This window comes from Triturus cristatus, chromosome 9 (genome assembly GCF_964204655.1).
Source record: "Triturus cristatus chromosome 9, aTriCri1.1, whole genome shotgun sequence".
NCBI lineage: Eukaryota > Metazoa > Chordata > Amphibia > Caudata > Salamandridae > Triturus > Triturus cristatus.
Genome location: NC_140592.1, coordinates 426544674 through 426565137, shown reverse-complemented (window position 1 = coordinate 426565137; position 20464 = coordinate 426544674). Strand labels below are relative to the sequence as shown.

At 46.3% G+C, this 20464-nt stretch overlaps 1 protein-coding gene across 2 annotated transcripts in view; it reads left to right on the top strand.

Annotated features, from left to right (window-relative positions):
* Window positions 1-20464, top strand: part of LOC146798087 (cytochrome P450 2G1-like) — a 299091-nt gene that overhangs the window by 226968 nt on the left and 51659 nt on the right. For both annotated transcript variants that reach the window (XM_085625307.1, XM_085625306.1), the window contains exon 7: window positions 2263-2450. In XM_085625307.1, coding sequence (XP_085481433.1) covers window positions 2263-2450 — 188 coding nt within the window. The remainder of the gene's footprint in view (window positions 1-2262; window positions 2451-20464) is intronic.

Here is a 20464-nt window from a genome sequence, read left to right as displayed (position 1 = left end):
TCCGGGTTCAGTTGGGGATCGAAGTGCTTGTTCAGCGCCGCAACTGCGGCGTCGTAGTCGTCATCCTCCCCGGCGTATGGAAGCATGTCAAATAGCTCGTAGATTTCCGCCCCTCCGTAGTAAATGAGTAACGATCTCTTCACTGCTCCGTCCGTCTCTCGGGTCCCTCGAAAGTAGTGATTCAAACGACCCACCCATGCTTTCCAGCGCGGGGCGGCGGTAGATGGGTCCGATGCTTCGCTGAAGGGGGGTAACGGCGCTACAGCCGTGTGGGTGACCACCGAAGGCGGCGGCAGATTGTTGACCGCCACTGCGGCGGGTCCACTCCCCTGCGATGTGCCAGCGCCGGTAGCCGGCGGTGTGGACATGGTGGGGCATGGGGCAGCCTGAGGAACGCTTGTGCTGGAGCGCAAGTCCTGATGGGGTGTGAGTATTCCCCTCTCTTGGCCCTCAGGCGCGGTGAAACACAATGAGGTCTTCCCAGGCCTGGATTTGCAACTGCCAATGCTTGTTGGATGGCTGTCCTCCAAGTCCTGGAAATGCAGCAGCCACTGGTTGTTTGCTGGAGCCTGGGCGTCTTCCCCTCGCGCTCACGACCGTCTTCCTCCCCCCCGGGGAGTCTCCAATCAGCAGCGAGCAGCAAGACGAGTAAATTGCAGGCAGGCAGCACGAAGGGCACCCTGCCAAGGCCCCCTCGCCGAAGGCAGTCCGCCAGGAAGCTCCGGGAAGCGCGCGATGCCTGCCACTCACCGGGACTCACAGACGATGACACCAGTGGCTCAAGGCGAGCTCGAACCAGCAACCGGGTGGGCTCCGCCGACGGCAGGCCTCGGACAGACGTGGGCACCGTAGGCAGCGAGAGAGAAGAGGAGGGAGCACGAGCAGCGCTGGTGGGCTCCGCTCGCTCTGCAGGCATCAGCAGCAGCGTCACATGCACAGGTACGACCGGCCTCGTCGCCAGTGTATAAGTGCAGGCCCAGGGTTGCAGTTACCGCAGCGTGAGTAAAGGACAATACACAGTGAGTACTTTGCTGGGCTACACCATAGAGACCCCGTGCGGTCTCGCCCACCTTTATTTATCCCCTCGGGCGAGCCCGCCCTCGGGGTGGGTGGATGCGTGTGCAATATAGATACATAGTAGTGGAGAGCCCGAGTGGCTCTCTACACATGGTATATATTAGTTGCAGATCATCTGCATAATGAAATGTGCTCACATTTATATTTCTTAAGGACAGAATCAGAGGGAATAGATACAGATTAAACAGGTGGGGCAATAATGATGATCCATGTGGCACTCCGCAAGTTGACTTCACATTAGGTGCAGTAAAGTGGGAGAGGTGGACTGACTGGGAGTGATCCTCCAAGAAGGACATAATCCAGCTGAGAGCTGAAGCCTGAAGTCCTGCATCCCTAACACGATCCACCAAAATTCCATGGTCGACGATAAAATATATATCTTATTTTTTTATTATTTATTGCCAACTAATAGGTGGTAGGACAGAATATAGACGGATATGTTTCTCTTTACTTGTTTTTACGAATGTGCTGGTTATGTACGCATATGTTGATGACTGTCTTAGATAGATAAACGAAAAATAGGCGAAGTGCCTCTTATGGAAAGAATAACCTGATGTACTATTCCATTCCCAAAAAGGTTTTTAAAATTGCTCACTGACTTTTTGTGAATGGAATAGTATTTTGCGAACCAACCTATGTGCTAATAGGTCGGTTCACCAAATGCCGAATTGCCGGAGGATCAAATAAGGTCTTTCCTAATTAATATTCAATAGGCTGGGTGAAATTTGGTAGCCCCTGTGATTGGATGATTGGATGCAGTCACTGCGATGGTGGCCTGCCTATGATTGCATTCCAAAATGAAAAACTTTATTTTTTTAAAGCAGTCGGTGCTTCTTTAAAGATTCAGCGCTGCTTTTGAAATACATTTGATTTTTTATTTTGGAAAACCTAAGGGTGAGCAGGCAGAGGTATCTTGAACCACTGCCTACTCCCTCCGAGGCCAGCACGATTCTCATTCGCAAAAGGATTTTTACAGTCTTGAAATCCGTCATTTTGCAAATCACAAGGTTTTTGATCCCAAAAGGGCACCATAAATTCCTTTCTGGGCACCTTCTTTGATGATTCAAAAATGGTTTACTATTAAGACTACCTAGTAAATATGCTTGCATATCCACACAGCACACAAAATGCTCTTCTTGTATTTCTCAACATGCCTTAATTCTTACATGGACCATTTACCAACAGACAAGATTCACGAGGAGATTGATAAAGTGATTGGCAGAATCCGCAGGCCTGCTATTGAGGATAGGATTAAGATGCCCTATACAGATGCTGTTATTCACGAGGTTCAACGATACAGTGACATTTTTCCAATGGGAGTACCACACATTGTGGTACAAGACACACAGTTCAGAGGATTCACTATCCCGAAGGTATATTTTCATACATATTTCTTCCTTCAATAAAAATAAAAACTTGTGCTTGCTAAGGTGTGTTTATAAGTGGTACCTTATACATAGAAACGTCTGTCAAATGAAAAGCAAAAAACACAAATTTGTCACTGTGCATATTGTATGTTTTTATAGGCTGTTTTAATGGGTGTGCTCAGGTCGCGGGTGCATGCCATGGACGATGTGTAGCGTGTTGTAGGTTTCCTTATTCTCTGATGGTGTGCTGGCTGCTGATGTTACCAGAGCTCAAGTCAACACAAAAAGAGAAAACAAGTCCAACAGTAAACTTTAGAGAATGACTTTGGCTCAGCCCCATTCAGCCAATGCATCAAAAGTGGGTCCATCATGCCTTGGATCACTCCGTAGCATCTTGCAGTAGATGATTACAATCATGCATCCTCTCTCTCTCTCTCTCTCTCCACACAGATGCACGCAGGCTCTCTCTCCCCCCCCCCATTTGGCTGTAGTTATTGGTAATTCCAGGGGCCCTTATTGCATAGCTGCTGTCGTCACTGCAAAGCCCTTGCTTCATTAAAGGGCGAACAAAAAGTGGTATACATGCTTGTTGTTACCCATGTAGCAGTGAGAGGAGGCCGAGCACTGAGTTAAATTGAGCTGCCTGGTAGTGTCCTCTTTTTATCCATCAGCCATATCCGTGCCGCTAATTCACTTTTCTCAATAATAATTGTTTGTTGTTGTTGAATACGTGGTTGAAAACATGATGGGCCAGATGTACGACTCGCCAATTAGCGAGTCGCAAATTGCGTTGCACTTGCGACTAGCCAATTGGGAAGCACAACAGTGTCTGAGACACTGCTTGTGATTCCCAATGGGGTCGCTAATTACATGCCTCATGCATATTAATGAGGCTGTCGCAATTTGCGACCCCATTAGGAATGGCTGGCACTCTGAGGGATGGTGGCCTGCTGGGGTCAGCAGACCTCCATGTCTGGTTTTTAATGGAAAACAGGATGCATTAAATAAGAATTTATCTTTTCTGTTTCATTTTTTAAGGGCAGGCAGTGGCCCCTGGGACAACTGTCTGCCCTTTAAAAATATTTGTGTGAGGGGCCATGGCCAAGATGACAGCGTAGTAGCACCGTTCTTCTGGGGCTCTGCTCGCCGAGGCCGATAAATTGCATCTATCAGCGGCTTCGAGACCGGTAACAAGATCGCAGTCTCAGTCCACCCGGAACACAGACAGACCCTGTACACCCGGTGAGAAAGGCGGAATCTGGTGCTGAGCAGCCGCTGTAGCTCCGGGATCCTGTGGCGGTGGAGGCGTGCAGGCGCGGAGCCCGCGCTTTTGATAGTCGTGATCGTCTGCGCGATCACGGGGACACCCGACCGGTCGGAAGCGCCAGTTCCGATGAGAAAACCCCTGCGAGATGGCCGCACCACGGACACACAGTGATGGCTCTAGGAGGTGCTGAGTGATCGACCCCGCAGCGGAAGAGCAGACAAGGCAGCAGGACAGCCCCGGAGGTGAGAGTGCAGCCTGGGTAGTTCAAGTGGCCCTCTCCCCCCAGGGTGGTGCATCTGACTCCTCAGCAGCTGGATAGAGTGAGCTGCGCAACATGGGCCCGCTGAGGTGGCAATTGGTGGCTGGGCCGAGTAAGGAGATTACCGGAGGCGCGGAGTGCTGCCCTTGGGTGAACCCACATATTACTGGCCCCACGGCAGAGGTTCAGCCTGGACACCGGGGGCCACCTTAGCTCCCAGGATCGACACATCTGGCAGCTGAAAGTCGTAGGCTTGGTGGTGGGTCCCTGCACACTGGTGACAACTGAAGCAGTGGCGGCCCGTGCCTGCGGTGAGGCCGCTGCTACACACAGCCTCTTTTGAGGAGCACCAGCAGCACAAGGGGAAGCACAGTGGGACTGAGGAAAATAAAATATCATGAGGCCTATGTGTCCCCGTGTGTTCCCCCACACTCATGTGCACATACATGTCACCTACGTATTTCCCCTCCATGGCCTGTCTATCATGATGCTCATGCTATAACGTGGCCTGCCATAATCCAGTCTCCCATGAGAGAAACGACAAATCTGCTCTGAGGCCTACACGTTTTGCATCATGTTTTCCCGCCTTTCCATTATTGTGGCCCAGCCAGAGCCGAAAAGAGGCTTCAGGCCTCAGAACGCTCTGAAAGCTGTAGCTGCGTATCCTTGGCCTTGCACACTTGGGCCTCAGCCAAAGGGGCCCTGTCCGAGACAGTATTGAGCACGGTTATCTGCTTACTCCTACCGAAACCACATTCCTGCCTGGAGAAGGAGGGATAAACATGACATCTGCAAAGGAGAAAGCCTTTCTGTCTCTTTTTGTGTGATTACAAAGCTCACGTCAGTGAAAAGCCCATAGCCCCCGTGCAAGACTTCAGCAGTAAACGAAGAAATAAATGCCACATTGGCCCTTGGTGATGGGCAACCTATGTCACGAATCAGTCCCTGCTCCAAACTTTAGATATCAGATAATACGAGATGTGCTGGTCACACTGACACTGAAGGCCTCACTTCTAGACTCCAGACTCCCGGTTGCATAGCAACCCTTCCCCACGTCAGTTACACGTCATGCTCGAGTTGAGCACAAGTAAGGCAAAGTTCCAGTAAAGTTCCAGCTGATCACGCAACCCCCTCTAGGCATCCACCCACCTATGACACTTACCTATTATCATCAAGTGGACGCCCACCTTCACGCCTACTTACACGCCCACATGCTCTTATCTCATTCTCTCTTGCTCCGCCTGAAGCGCTCTTGCTTACGTATATTATTACAAACATATATATACTGTACTCTGTGAATAAAGTTTGAGAATACCTTTTTGAGAACCCTGGTCCTGATCCCTCGTGGTGATGGAACTATTCTCCTTATAACTCGAGTTATTTGAATAAAGCCCTTTTGAACCTGATACCACGGACTCAGCCTTTTGCTTCATGTATAATTGTATTGATATCTAGAAATTCAGAAACTCGTAATAATTTATTTACGACATAATGGCGCCCGAACAGGGACGCATCTCCTTCCCCATGCGCCGGAGATGAAGGTCCAGTTTTGCCCCCTTCCACAGCCGTGACGTTCTTCGAGTGTACACGACGCGGGTTTTCCCGCCAACTCCCTCAGGCCAACGAAGGAGACGGACTGCGACCAGGCATCCATACGAGGCGGTGAGGATTGCGGATCGTCCCGACCCAGAGCCCACCTGCGAGAGAGCTGTGTCCGAGGTTTCAAGAGATCCACCTAAGATACGCCATTCCCTGCGCAGCGTCAAGTTTCCGAGGCCTTCAAGTTCAAGTACAAGTTCTGCTTCCCGGTGAGTTTCTCATGGGGGTTGCAATCATGACGGGTTCATTTAATGAACACGGTAAAGACGTGTCTCACTTGTGAGACCGGTATGTTCAAGAGCATGCGTTCAAGAATTAATGTTTCCAGATTTAGAGGCCAAATTTTCAGGTGCACCGATATAGCTGTATGAATGTTATCGTCTTAAGTTAGGTTCAGTTAGGATTAAATGTGTCAGGTTTGTGTGTGAGTTTGCTGAATTGTGATTTTGGGTTTTTTTTGTTCATTGTGATTTTTTTGTTTTCGGTTACATTCCAACATGCCGTTATTTTCGAAACTGCGTAAGATAGGTACCAGGAAAGGTGTACTAGAGGAACCAGTTAACATTCCGCCTAGAGACACACCTGGACATTTCATGTACTGTAAGCATGGTTTAGATGCCGTGTTGTTTTTAGAACTTTGGGTGGATTACACGAAGGATTTAGAGACAAAGTATAAATGGCCCATTACGGGAACGTGGGATGCGGAATGCATCATGAAGGTAGAGGAAGAGATACGGAAGAGAAAATCTAGACCTGCTCAGAAGGATGCCATTGAGTTATGGCGCAAGGAATCTCATAGAAGAACAGAGAAAGAGTTCCACAAAGCAGAGAGAAGTAGACAGGAGTCCGAAAAAGCAAAGGAAGAAAAATTACAGGAAGAAGGGGAGCGGGTAAAAAGAGAGCAGGCTGAAAGAGAAAGAAATACTGACGTCCTTTCAGAGGAACTAGCAAAAGTGGCCCCAGTAGAAAAATTAGTTAGAGTGCCACCGCCAGTACCCCGAAAAATAAAACAAACAGCATCCGACACGTTCATTAACAACTACCTAGAGGAACCCCCACCATCATACGTGGACGGAATTTTCCCTGCACCCCAACACAAGAACAGCTCCAGGAGCTCGAGGACGGCGGGGAGGGGGGGATCCGGGGCAACATCAGGAGGAGGGCCGACAGTAAAAGTAGCAATCTCCGAATGTATATATGACCCAGATCCAGGAAAGGGCAGAATGCTCGTGTTTTCATTACGGCTTAGACGAGCAGTCGCAGATTTGGAAAAATTACCAGATATGGATAGACATCTAAAGAAAATGTACACGTTCATAAGAACAGGGGAAGGTCCTGAATGTATAGCAGAAGCCGTACAAAATAGAAAGGTAATTATTAAGAACTATATCCTTCGCTTCCTAATTAATTGTCTGATCAGAGAAAAAGACGAAGGTGATGGTGATGTAGACCGTTGTTATACTGGTTGGAGTGATCGCATAGATGCCGGTCAGCATGATAAATCAGGCCAAACAGACAACATGTTGACCAAAATCCGGAAGGCAATAATAGCATCACATGAAGGAAGCCCGCACGAAACAGCTGAGTTATCTTCTGATGACGAAGCAGGGGACACAGACAGAATACATTATGTGGGCCATGCCCGGCGATTCGAAAGGCCTGTTGTAGGGATTCTGCGTATGCACAGAACTATGCGCAGGAAACCAGAACCTTAGAGAATTGTGGTGTACCAGAAACTCCCCTCAGAACTAAGAACCCCTTATCCGACTAGCTTAGTGTCACATTCGTTATCCGAGATTTAGCTCGGCGGTCCCAATGTATAGACAACCCAGAACATGCGACTTAGTTATTCTCAGGAATGGTGGGAACCCGAAATACCCGTTTGCACTTATATGTCAGTCCACAACAGAATAACTAAGACACAGTAAAGTTTAAAGAATTTATTCATAAACCTCGAGTCCTGTTATACAGTACTGTGGCTAACATAAGCAGACAAATGGTTAAGATCATTACCATTAGCATTGTTACAATACCATAGAAAATGAAAGGAGCGATCATATTAATAATGACAGTGGAAAATAACCACCCTCCTTTCTCTAGCAACTAATAAAATATTATTAGACTATTAGAAGGTCTCATAGGCTTGCATAGGGGACCCCATACCGTATAGATCAGCTTAGGTGTATCACATCACAGGATCAGCTCAGTGTTCTCTGCTTCAGCTCTTCTATCGAATGCCCTAACAAAATGCTGCGCTGTAATATTAAAGCCTACGACTTTCTGGTATTTGCAGCTGCGTGCATGTTATGACTAAACAGTGGTACGATCACCCTGAACACAATCAGCCGGCACCGTCTAGTGTCCTAGAACAGTTCTTTACTCGATGTACAGACCAAGGGCACTAGCAACTGTTAAGGATGTATAAATAACATTCACTTGAGACAAGAGCGAGTCTGCATTTCTCAACTGAATAACATGTAACAACAGTGTCGGGTGCAAAGGCAGCAAAAGCAGCAAGATGGCTGTCTAACAGCTAACGTGATTGAGCTAACTTAGCACTGTAAAAAGGGAGTGGCCTAAAACCACGTGACATCCCCCTTTGATCGAACCACGGTATAACCAGGGGCGAATATTTTAACAGAACGCAGAGTTCAAGATCAACGATGCAGACTAAAGAGCTTGAAATGTGAGTTCAGAAAATGAGAGGGAAAAAAAATTCGAAGAGAAAAATATGTAAAAACACAATCCATCGTCCATAGAGGCCAACAATCGTTTGTGAGAAGAGAGAAAAAAAATTACTCCACTTGACTCGCCATCAGACATTGTGAGCACAATTGTCAATGTAGGAAAGTATAAGCAGCATATGCAGCCGCAGCTTCCAGTAGAAAATCATTGGAGTCATCCGCAAAATTGTCTGTCATCCAATTCAGCAAAGAAAAAGAACACACGTGTTCCACAGGAATAAAGCCCTTTTGAACCTGATACCACGGACTCAGCCTTTTGCTTCATGTATAATTGTATTGATATCTAGAAATTCAGAAACTCGTAATAATTTATTTACGACATAATGGCGCCCGAACAGGGACGCATCTCCTTCCCCATGCGCCGGAGATGAAGGTCCAGTTTTGCCCCCTTCCACAGCCGTGACGGACTTCGAGTGTACACGACGCGGGTTTTCCCGCCAACTCCCTCAGGCCAACGAAGGAGACGGACTGCGACCAGGCATCCATACGAGGCGGTGAGGATTGCGGATCGTCCCGACCCAGAGCCCACCTACGAGAGAGCTGTGTCCAAGGTTTCAAGAGATCCACCTAAGATACGCCATTCCCTGCGCAGCGTCAAGTTTCCGAGGCCTTCAAGTTCAAGTACAAGTTCTGCTTCCCGGTGAGTTTTTCATGGGGGTTGCAATCATGACGGGTTCATTTAATGAACACGGTAAAGACGTGTCTCACTTGTGAGACCGGTATGTTCAAGAGCATGCGTTCAAGAATTAATGTTTCCAGATTTAGAGGCCAAATTTTCAGGTGCACTGATATAGCTGTATGAATGTTATCGTCTTAAGTTAGGTTCAGTTAGGATTAAATGTGTCAGGTTTGTGTGTGAGTTTGCTGAATTGTGATTTTGGGGTTTTTTTGTTCATTGTGATTTTTTTGTTTTCGGTTACATTCCAACATGCCGTTATTTTCGAAACTGCGTAAGATAGGTACCAGGAAAGGTGTACTAGAGGAACCAGTTAACATTCCGCCTAGAGACACACCTGGACATTTCATGTACTGTAAGCATGGTTTAGATGCCGTGTTGTTTTTAGAACTTTGGGTGGATTACACGAAGGATTTAGAGACAAAGTATAAATGGCCCATTACGGGAACGTGGGATGCGGAATGCATCATGAAGGTAGAGGAAGAGATACGGAAGAGAAAATCTAGACCTGCTCAGAAGGATGCCATTGAGTTATGGCGCAAGGAATCTCATAGAAGAACAGAGAAAGAGTTCCACAAAGCAGAGAGAAGTAGACAGGAGTCCGAAAAAGCAAAGGAAGAAAAATTACAGGAAGAAGGGGAGCGGGTAAAAAGAGAGCAGGCTGAAAGAGAAAGAAATACTGCCGTCCTTTCAGAGGAACTAGCAAAAGTGGCCCCAGTAGAAAAATTAGTTAGAGTGCCACCGCCAGTACCCCGAAAAATAAAACAAACAGCATCCGACACGTTCATTAACAACTACCTAGAGGAACCCCCACCATCATACGTGGACGGAATTTTCCCTGCACCCCCAACACAAGAACAGCTCCAGGAGCTCGAGGACGGCGGGGAGGGGGGATCCGGGGCAACATCAGGAGGAGGGCCGACAGTAAAAGTAGCAATCTCCGAATGTATATATGACCCAGATCCAGGAAAGGGCAGAATGCTCGTGTTTTCATTACGGCTTAGACGAGCAGTCGCAGATTTGGAAAAATTACCAGATATGGATAGACATCTAAAGAAAATGTACACGTTCATAAGAACAGGGGAAGGTCCTGAATGTATAGCAGAAGCCGTACAAAATAGAAAGGTAATTATTAAGAACTATATCCTTCGCTTCCTAATTAATTGTCTGATCAGAGAAAAAGACGAAGGTGATGGTGATGTAGACCGTTGTTATACTGGTTGGAGTGATCGCATAGATGCCGGTCAGCATGATAAATCAGGCCAAACAGACAACATGTTGACCAAAATCCGGAAGGCAATAATAGCATCACATGAAGGAAGCCCGCACGAAACAGCTGAGTTATCTTCTGATGACGAAGCAGGGGACACAGACAGAATACATTATGTGGGCCGTGCCCGCCGATTCGAAAGGCCTGTTGTAGGGATTCTGCGTATGCACAGAACTATGCGCAGGAAACCAGAACCTTAGAGAATTGTGGTGTACCAGAAACTCCCCTCAGAACTAAGAACCCCTTATCCGACTAGCTTAGTGTCACATTCGTTATCCGAGATTTAGCTTGGCGGTCCCAATGTATAGACAACCCAGAACATGCGACTTAGTTATTCTCAGGAATGGTGGGAACCCGAAATACCCGTTTGTACTTATATGTCAGTCCACAACAGAATAACTAAGACACAGTAAAGTTTAAAGAATTTATTCATAAACCTCGAGTCCTGTTATACAGTACTGTGGCTAACATAAGCAGACAAATGGTTAAGATCATTACCATTAGCATTGTTACAATACCATAGAAAATGAAAGGAGCGATCATATTAATAATGACAGTGGAAAATAACCACCCTCCTTTCTCTAGCAACTAATAAAATATTATTAGACTATTAGAAGGTCTCATAGGCTTGCATAGGGGACCCCATACCGTATAGATCAGCTTAGGTGTATCACATCACAGGATCAGCTCAGTGTTCTCTGCTTCAGCTCTTCTATCGAATGCCCTAACAAAATGCTGCGCTGTAATATTAAAGCCTACGACTTTCTGGTATTTGCAGCTGCGTGCATGTTATGACTAAACAGTGGTACGATCACCCTGAACACAATCAGCCGGCACCGTCTAGTGTCCTAGAACAGTTCTTTACTCGATGTACAGACCAAGGGCACTAGCAACTGTTAAGGATGTATAAATAACATTCACTTGAGACAAGAGCGAGTCTGCATTTCTCAACTGAATAACATGTAACAACAGTGTCGGGTGCAAAGGCAGCAAAAGCAGCAAGATGGCTGTCTAACAGCTAACGTGATTGAGCTAACTTAGCACTGTAAATAGGGAGTGGCCTAAAACCACGTGACATCCCCCTTTGATCGAACCACGGTATAACCAGGGGCGAATATTTTAACAGAACGCAGAGTTCAAGATCAACGATGCAGACTAAAGAGCTTGAAATGTGAGTTCAGAAAATGAGAGGGAAAAAAAATTCGAAGAGAAAAATATGTAAAAACACAATCCATCGTCCATAGAGGCCAACGATCGTTTGTGAGAAGAGAGAAAAAAAATTACTCCACTTGACTCGCCATCAGACATTGTGAGCACAATTGTCAATGTAGGAAAGTATAAGCAGCATATGCAGCCGCAGCTTCCAGTAGAAAATCATTGGAGTCATCCGCAAAATTGTCTGTCATCCAATTCAGCAAAGAAAAAGAACACACGTGTTCCGTAGGGAAATGAGTATCAAGTACTCCACGTGGACAAGAAGCAGGCATCTCGATGTAACTTCGTGCCAGGAAGTCAACTGCTGCCTTCTCGATATCCCATAATCCAAGGACTCCATGCGCCGCACCCAAGGCCATAAACCCGACTCCAGAACAGTCAAACTCATGAACCACTAAGGAATACATCAGTCGATCAAAATCCAGGTCAGGCGACACCAAGTTTGACAAACACATATCCAGAGCCAATTGGAATGGACATTCGAGACAGTGAAAAACAGGCTGTACACAAGTGAAAAATGGGAACCTGAAGGATAATCCATAAGCGACACTCAAGGTAGCCAGTGGTAAAGTCCCATAGGCTTCCCACATCCGGCTACGCAGATGGAACAGGCTGAATCCGTGGTCGAGTAGCGCAAGTCGTGCATCCATAGCGTAGAGCGCAGACCAACAGGAGTATGCCAGCAATTAATGCGAGAATCAGAGGAAACCCTCCGAAAACCCCAGAAAAAATAGAATGAAAAATAGCTGGTATTATACCAAAGATAGACTGGAAAGACGTCACAAGGCCAGAGCCTACAATTTTAAAAAAACGGACCGGACCAGTCGAGGAAGAAGCATTGAAGATAGTATGTATTAATGTGCCAAAATGCAGGGGGAGGTCAGTATTCAAAAGAGCTTGAACTTCCGTGCGAGTGTTCGCCACCTGAAGGAGAAATGTTTCACGGGACTAAGTCAACGCAACCTCCTTTTGAGACAAAAGAGCCCTTATTCTGCTCATCCTATTGAACTCTGCTTTCAAGGTTGGAATCGTCGGCCAGATGGATATATCCAGTCGGCCTTGCGGGGGTGGGAAAAGCACGTTATTACAGCAAATTACCCTTCGTGAAACTGAAACAATATAGGGAATTCCAGCTAACATCCCACAGCAAGCCTCACTATTTAAAAGCAGATAACTACCATTAGCAAGCAGCGTAAATGACGGCGTTATAACTGGCACAGGAATGCCCTTCAATACGCAAGCTAAATTAGGGGCATTCATATTACACGATCCATGTAATTGGATATGTCTACACACTACGGAATGATCAGGAGCAGTCGTACACTCCTCACCCTTCAAATAAACTTCTTTGCCGTCCCTCTCACATCGATATGTAAATGGGAGAGACCAGACTTCATGCAAGAATGCAGAACCAAGTTTTTCATATCTGCCCAAGGCGTAATGTTTCATGCACGAACTAAACCTATACATAGAAATTGGGAGAGTGACCATCCCATGGATGAGCCACAATGCATAATCAGACTCAGCCACAGAAAAAGGCAAAGGTTCTAACTTTTCTATATGCAGTAGTGAATACGTAGCATCTTTCATGGATATTAATTGCTGCTTTGCTGTCAGATTAAATGGGCGGAATAAAGAAGAAATATTCATGTAATCCCAAGGTACTTTCCCCGCCTTTAACGTCTGCAAAGTCCAAGCAAATTGCATAATCGAACGTGATTGATTTTGACCATGATATAACACAGACACATCTTCCTGGACAATATCTACAACAGATGAAACAATGTTATCCAATGTATATATTCTCGAAGATAAGGTATTAATACTATTATCTATTACTGCCAATACTTTTTCCATATTGGCCTGGTCAATAGCACGGAGCCTGGAAGCAGCCTCAATCTGCGACAACTTCCAAACCTCGTTGTAAACAGCATACACCCATCTTTTAGATCTTCCCAATGCGGGACCTTTAACAAAATCATTCAAATCAATTTTGTCATGCAAACGTGACAAGTGAATTTTAACAGAATCTAATGTGGAATGTTGCAACCATGTCTGGCACAATTTACCTACCGAGTAGGTAGTGACAGTGTGTGAGGACAGAAAACGAGGGTCTACTCTATCCTGTATGTACCCGGGAATCAACCCCAAAAATCTACGTTGACAGGTATCCGAACTTCTCTGCCATACCAACCAACCTTTAGGGTCCAATGCACTAATATTGAAGGTGGAATTGGAAATAAAAGACTGCAACATAGTAAGGGACAGATCTGTGTGATTCTCCCAACCAGGATAAGCACTCAGATCCGGGATCGAGGGAGAATTTAATTTTTTAGCAATAGCCAATCCAAAACAGGTTGTCTGAAAAATTGTGGAATTTAAAAATAACATGTGGTTTGGGATGAGGCAGGCACGATGTAAAGCTTCTGTGCCTTGTACTTGCCAAGACTTAGTTCCCCAAACCGATTTGAGATCAATAGCATCTTTCCAAACGTCATACCCTCCAATTGCCAAATCGTCCATGAAGGACTTAGAAAACAACAATTTAGTGTGTGTCAAACGCACCTTTGAAATAGGTTCGTCCCTAAGTTTAAAATAAAAGGATGCATTATTGGATACACTGAAATCCGAAAAATAAGAAAATTTTTCGACCAATGTTTTTGAACTACCAATCATCGGGGCAGGGCAATGTTCCCACTGAGTAAAGTTGACTAAACTACGAAATGTGTTAGCCCTATGAAGAAAATGAGTACCATAATGTTGATAACAAAACTGCTCTGCATAGTTTTCAGTATTCAAATACAAATCCTCAGCATCAAATGCGGCATAATATTTCAAATCAGAAAACAGTGTCTCTATAGTTTTTACATCCCAATCATCAGATCGAATGTTCTGTTTTACCACATCACCCATAGAAACACGATATACAGATGGTACATTAATCACTTCCGTGGGCCCATGAATTTGAAATTTAACTGCATCCCATGCTATTCCATCACGGACAGGCCAGGCGGTGATGTTCACAAAGGTCTGGTCCCTCTTCATGATGTGTGACGATGAATGTGGGGCCAAAGTTCCATTAATTAATCTAATTGTAGAACGTTCATTCAGGTATTGTCCATTTATAAGCCTAAAAAACACCACCACAAAGCCAATGGACATGAACAAAAAAATGCAAATGAGCACCAGCCAAATGTAAATCCAGGGGGGAACCAAAAATTGTCTCTTGAACCAGGCAAAGAATTTTGAAAATTTGGAAGGGGCAGTGGAAGTCAATGATTCAGTTCCAAAGGAAGAATTAGACTGGATCATTTCAGTTGAATGCAAAAGGGGCAATGGAACATCAGCAGGATATGAATACTCAGCATCATCTGGCAAATCACCATCCGCAGGTGACACAGCAGAATCAGAAAGTACTTGCATTTCAATGGCAACCTCAGGCACGATGTCAGATGGTGGAACCACAACAGAACTGTGCATCATTGAAGGGCAAGAAACTGAAGGTGTCAGACTATGGAGTATCGGCCACCCTGTGTAGCTTGACATTGGCAACTGAAATGTACCTGTTGTCTCTGTGACCAGGAAGTGGAGGCAAAACAATTGTACGTGTACCCTCAACTCCAAGCACCGGCACTGGTGCACGATAAGAGGGGCCAAACTCCTTCTTCTTTTCCACCTTCTCACGAACCAGATCACTAACTCTGGGTAGCCTGCCGACTACCGGAATCTGAAGTCCAGCTTCGGACGCAGAGGATATGTGCTCTTTTGCTAGAGTGTCTCGTGCTTCTTGAAGATTCTGTAAGACAGTACAGTGGTCATCTAAGTCAGAAGGCGCGGCCACCGTCGCCATGTCGAGACCCTCAAGGTCTGGGACAAACATTCGAACCCCGAAGAGCATCATGTACGGGGTCCTCCCACCCAGAGACCTTCTAGGGAGATTATTAAGTGCACGTTGGACGTCATACAAATGGGCTAGCCAGTTTTTGCCAGTACCTAACACCCTGGCTGTCAATGATTGCTTTAGGTCACGGTTCATTCGTTCCACAACACTATTGCCCTCAGGCCGGTATGGAGACGAAAATTTGACTTGGACCCCCAAACTTCTCATAGCTTCTTTGTAAGCCTTTGAGGCGAACGCAGGGCCCTGATCAGAGTGAAGGGTGCCACATGCAAAACTCCCTATAAAGACACGCAATGCTTTGATAACAGTCCTGGCGTCAGCACTCCTGTGTGGCCACACCCAAATAAAACGTGTGCACGAATCTACTGCAACCAAGATATACTTGTACGCAGTGTCTGAGGAAAAAGGACCGCAGTGATCTAAATAAACACACGCTAGTGGTTGATTAGATATATGCAGCTGCGTTTGTGGTGGACGCGCCACTGTAGATGGCTTTATTTGTTGGCAAATACCACAATTGAGGACATAAGTCCGCGTATGTTTGTACAAACCGTACCACCAATAACGCTGTTGCAACAGTGACACAGTTGCGGACACTCCGGCGTGCGCTGACGCAACACCCTCATGAGCAGCTTGTACCAAAGCAGGCCTGCAGTCCGAATTGGGAATAACTCTATCCCCAACATCATTAATCCTCACTAACGGAACGTTATCAGGACTTAAGTGATAATGGTATCGAGACGGGAAACCCCTAGGGAAGTTTGTCCCAGTCTCTGAAGCAGCAATGGCTGCCAAGATGTCATCATCGATCTTACTTTTGGATCTTGTAACTGCTGCTACTAAGTATGTTGCCACTGCTGTTTTAGCTGCCTCGTCAGCCAAACTGTTACCGACAGCATGGACGCCAACTCGTTGGTGACCAAGAGTGTGAATAACATTCACAAGGGGTCGACTGCCTTTTAGTTCAGCCACCCTAGCCCAAAGCGTTTTATGCTTCACTGTGCTACCTTTTGAATCACGAAATCCATTTGCGATCCAAAACATCAGATTGTCGTTGTAAGATTGAACACAATAGTAAGAATCACTCACTATAAGAGTTGTGACTCTGTAATCAGCAAACTCCAGTGCAAGCACCAGAGCTCTAAGCTCCGCCAATTGTGCGGTACAATCACCCAAAGTCTGCGTATGCACCGCATCCTGTATGAATTCTCCATTCACGAAAGTACCAACAACAATTGCGCAAGCCGCTGAATAAGCGTGCCTTGATCCAGTTGCGGGCTGCGCGGACCCATCAGTGTATATGACACAATGGAACTCCTCCAACGGGCGCAATGTAAGTGGAGCCGGATGAACTAATTCATACTCCAAACTCTCCTGAGTCTGTAGCCCTGCGTCAAAGATGTATTCGACGTCAGGCGAGGCTAAGGAGGTCGCCCATTGTATCCACCTTGGATGCAAAGCTTTAGAATTCGGCACACTTGCTTTAGTGACTGCCTCTAGGGCAGGAAATGGTGTCACCACCATCATGCGTTTCCCCTGTGATAGCGCTCGTTCTTTCAGGATTGCCATCTGAACTGCTGTCAAAACTTTCTCGACAGTGGAGAAACGCATTTCAGCCGAAGTATATAAATGAGATTTGTAAGCAATGGGGACTGTGTCACCTTCATTGTATGTTAAGTACGTGAACCCCTCCACACCCGGTACAATTCTTATGACCAGGTTTGTGTGGTTATCACGAGTTTGTAAATATTTCGCAGTAAGAAGGTCAGACTGCAAAGAGTGCAATGCAGCCGAATGCTCTGGCAGCCAGCAAGATTTGGTAAAAGTAGGTTGCACCAAGGCATATAGTGTCTTGATACGCTGGGCATATTCAGGAATGTAGGTACGACCGAAATTCAGAAAGCCCAGCAATGATTGTAGTTGTTTCAGTGTCGCAGGGATACGAAGGCGTGCGCATTTCTCAAGGAACTGCGGAGCCAAGCCGCGGCCCTCATTGTTGAGTTCGTACCCCAAGAATAAAACTGTGTACTCGGCAATGTGGGACTTCTTAAAGTTAAACTTGTAACCAAAGTCCGCAAACATAGTAATTATGTTGTCCACGCGAGCAAGGTGTGGAAGCAACTCGTCGTCTGTTAAGTAGATGTCATCGACGTACGAGTATGCCTCCGGGTCTACCGTCTCTAAGAGAGAGACCACACGGGCAGCAAATACCCCAGGACTATTTTTATAGCCCATTGGAAGCCTTTTGAACACTTTTTGTTTACCACCCGAAGTAAAAGCGGTCCACTCATAACTATGAGGGGATATGTTATGGCAATAAAAGCCATTGGACAAGTCGAGTGTGGTTTTGAACCTCTTTCTCACAAGACTATCGACGAGAGTCGAACTATGGGTATTTTGTACCGCACAATTCCGGCAGTGCGAGTTTAAGTGCCGGTAATCCAAAACTAGGCGGTACGATCCGTCAGGCTTCGTTACAGTGAATAAAGGATTATTCATGGGTGACACACACGTTTCAATTACTCCCTGATATTCCAATTGTTCAAGGATAGACGCGACGTGAGACCTAGCCTCTCGACGCATAGGGTATTGGGGTTGAGGCTGGGGGTCGGACCGCAATGGAATTTCGTGGAGGGTAGAACATTTATCCCACCCCACCTGATTACGATACAACGAAGGTGCTAGCACCCGCGCCCACTCCTTGGCCAACTTCTTAGACTCCTCCTTGGGCACTACGTGTCCAAAAGAAGGAAGAATGACTTCTTCCCCCCTTGGAGCGTTTAGAACGAAAGCCGGGGGCCAATCTTTCTCCGCCAATAGTATATCATAGGTGGTCGTCAGATTATCCCAAAATGGCGCGTTCATTTTTTGTTGTATGTCACCCTCAATATTGAGGACTACGTCAAATAATCTCTCGGGGGGGGCTACGCGAGTATCAGCAGTTTCTACTGTTACATAGATTTTAGTTGCTGTGGCCTCCAGAAATGGACGCAGTGCTCCCCGCACTACTGTAACTTCCGCCGCGCTGTCTAGCAGCGTCAGCGCCCATTTCATGTTCAGAAGCTGTGTCCGTACCATCTGAGGCATACTTCGCTGAGATAGCAGCAACTTTCTTTTTCTGAAACGGAGGACGTGGACGTGCAGAATCCTCCTGCTTGCCTTTTCCGTCCGCCTGTCGGGGCTGGTCTCGTCCTTGAGCACCCCGGCCTCTCCCACGGTCTCCTCCACCAAAGTGTGAAGCCGCTGTTTCCTGTGAAGAACGAGGAGAGCGCTGGTCAGGAACCTGAAACCTATCAGGTGACTTAATACGAGAACGATCACGCAAATCATAAGTGCGTTCAACATACGCCTGAACAGGGGATGCAGGACGAGTCTCCTGTTTCTGTTGCTGTTTATCTTGTTTTTTAGCTCTCCAATTTTGTTTTGGAAAGTTGGGTTTATCATCTTTTGTAGACGAACTCACTTTAGTGTGCTGTACTACATCAGGAATTTTGATGACGGGTTTCACGCCTAGGGCACTACGTCCTACCATCCTATAGGCTTTCGCAATAACTTTTGCAAATTCCCTCGGCTTATCGTCATCCGCAATTAGTGCCATCATGTTTCCCACTTGAAACTGCATGGCATCTCCTTTGAGATTTCCCATAATCATGGAACATACTATATCGAAGCTGTCGATAAGCCGCATTCCCAACTCAATAGCTGCTTCCGCACCATGGTCCTCCTGGACTTTTTTGATAACGGAAGGTAGTACCGATATAGACGTAGTGCCGAAGCACTTCGAATAGGTCGCGGCAAAGACCTTGCCCCAATTGTCACAATCGACAATGTCTGGGACTAGTTCTTTCGGCAAAGTAATAGTGAGTATCCTGTGTTTTTCCACAGGACTAGTGTTAGGAAACACGGCTTCTAGTTGATCGAATTTCTCTGCAAGCCAATAAGGATACTCATCCTTATTCTGGGGGCGCTTGCCAACAACCGCGTTTACCATTACAGGACTGATCACTACCGCATGATGGTGATCAGCCCCGTGTCCCGCAACTACAGGTGCCCCCACCTGTATAGTGCGCGACACATACTGCACTAACGCCCTATGGACCGTAATCAGGGTTGTGTGTAGTATTCGTAAGCTATCCACTCCTACCGTTAGGTAGCGTGGATGAGGTGTATGTCCGGCCAGTACCGGCCAAGTAGCTCCTTCAATAGACAAAGGACCCAGTCTCGCCGGGTTGACCGTGTGGGGGAGGGCGCCATTAAACCAAATAGTGTGCTGCCAGGTTGAAATAGGAATTTCTAAAGCCATATATGGGGTATAATGAAGAGGCACCTGCGTAGCAGTGTATTTGTGGAACGTTTTATCGACATCTTCCACCGCCTCAAAGGTAACCCAAGAGTAAAACAACTCATAAGGGTAAGTGGCATTTGCACTTACGACAAACACCACTGCCATCCCGTCATCAGGCACCCCATACGTCCTCAAATGAGCACGTAGAGACACCCTACTATGAGCGGGAATTTCTACCGCCATCAGGACTAAAAAGAAGATACAACGAGATCTTTAGTAGCACTTGGGCTTAGATTAGTGTAACCTTTTTTATTATCAAGCGTGAAAGAACCTATAGCCTAAAACCTAGGTAGGTTAAACCGTCACTCCCGTATCCGGAAACCAGAGTGAGGGCGTTGTGGACTAATAAAAGCACTACTAAGGCATCTCAGATATTAAGACCAAACGTTAGGTGCGCCATGTTGTAGGGATTCTGCGTATGCACAGAACTATGCGCAGGAAACCAGAACCTTAGAGAATTGTGGTGTACCAGAAACTCCCCTCAGAACTAAGAACCCCTTATCCGACTAGCTTAGTGTCACATTCGTTATCCGAGATTTAGCTCGGCGGTCCCAATGTATAGACAACCCAGAACATGCGACTTAGTTATTCTCAGGAATGGTGGGAACCCGAAATACCCGTTTGCACTTATATGTCAGTCCACAACAGAATAACTAAGACACGGTAAAGTTTAAAGAATTTATTCATAAACCTCGAGTCCTGTTATACAGTACTTTGGCTAACATAAGCAGACAAATGGTTAAG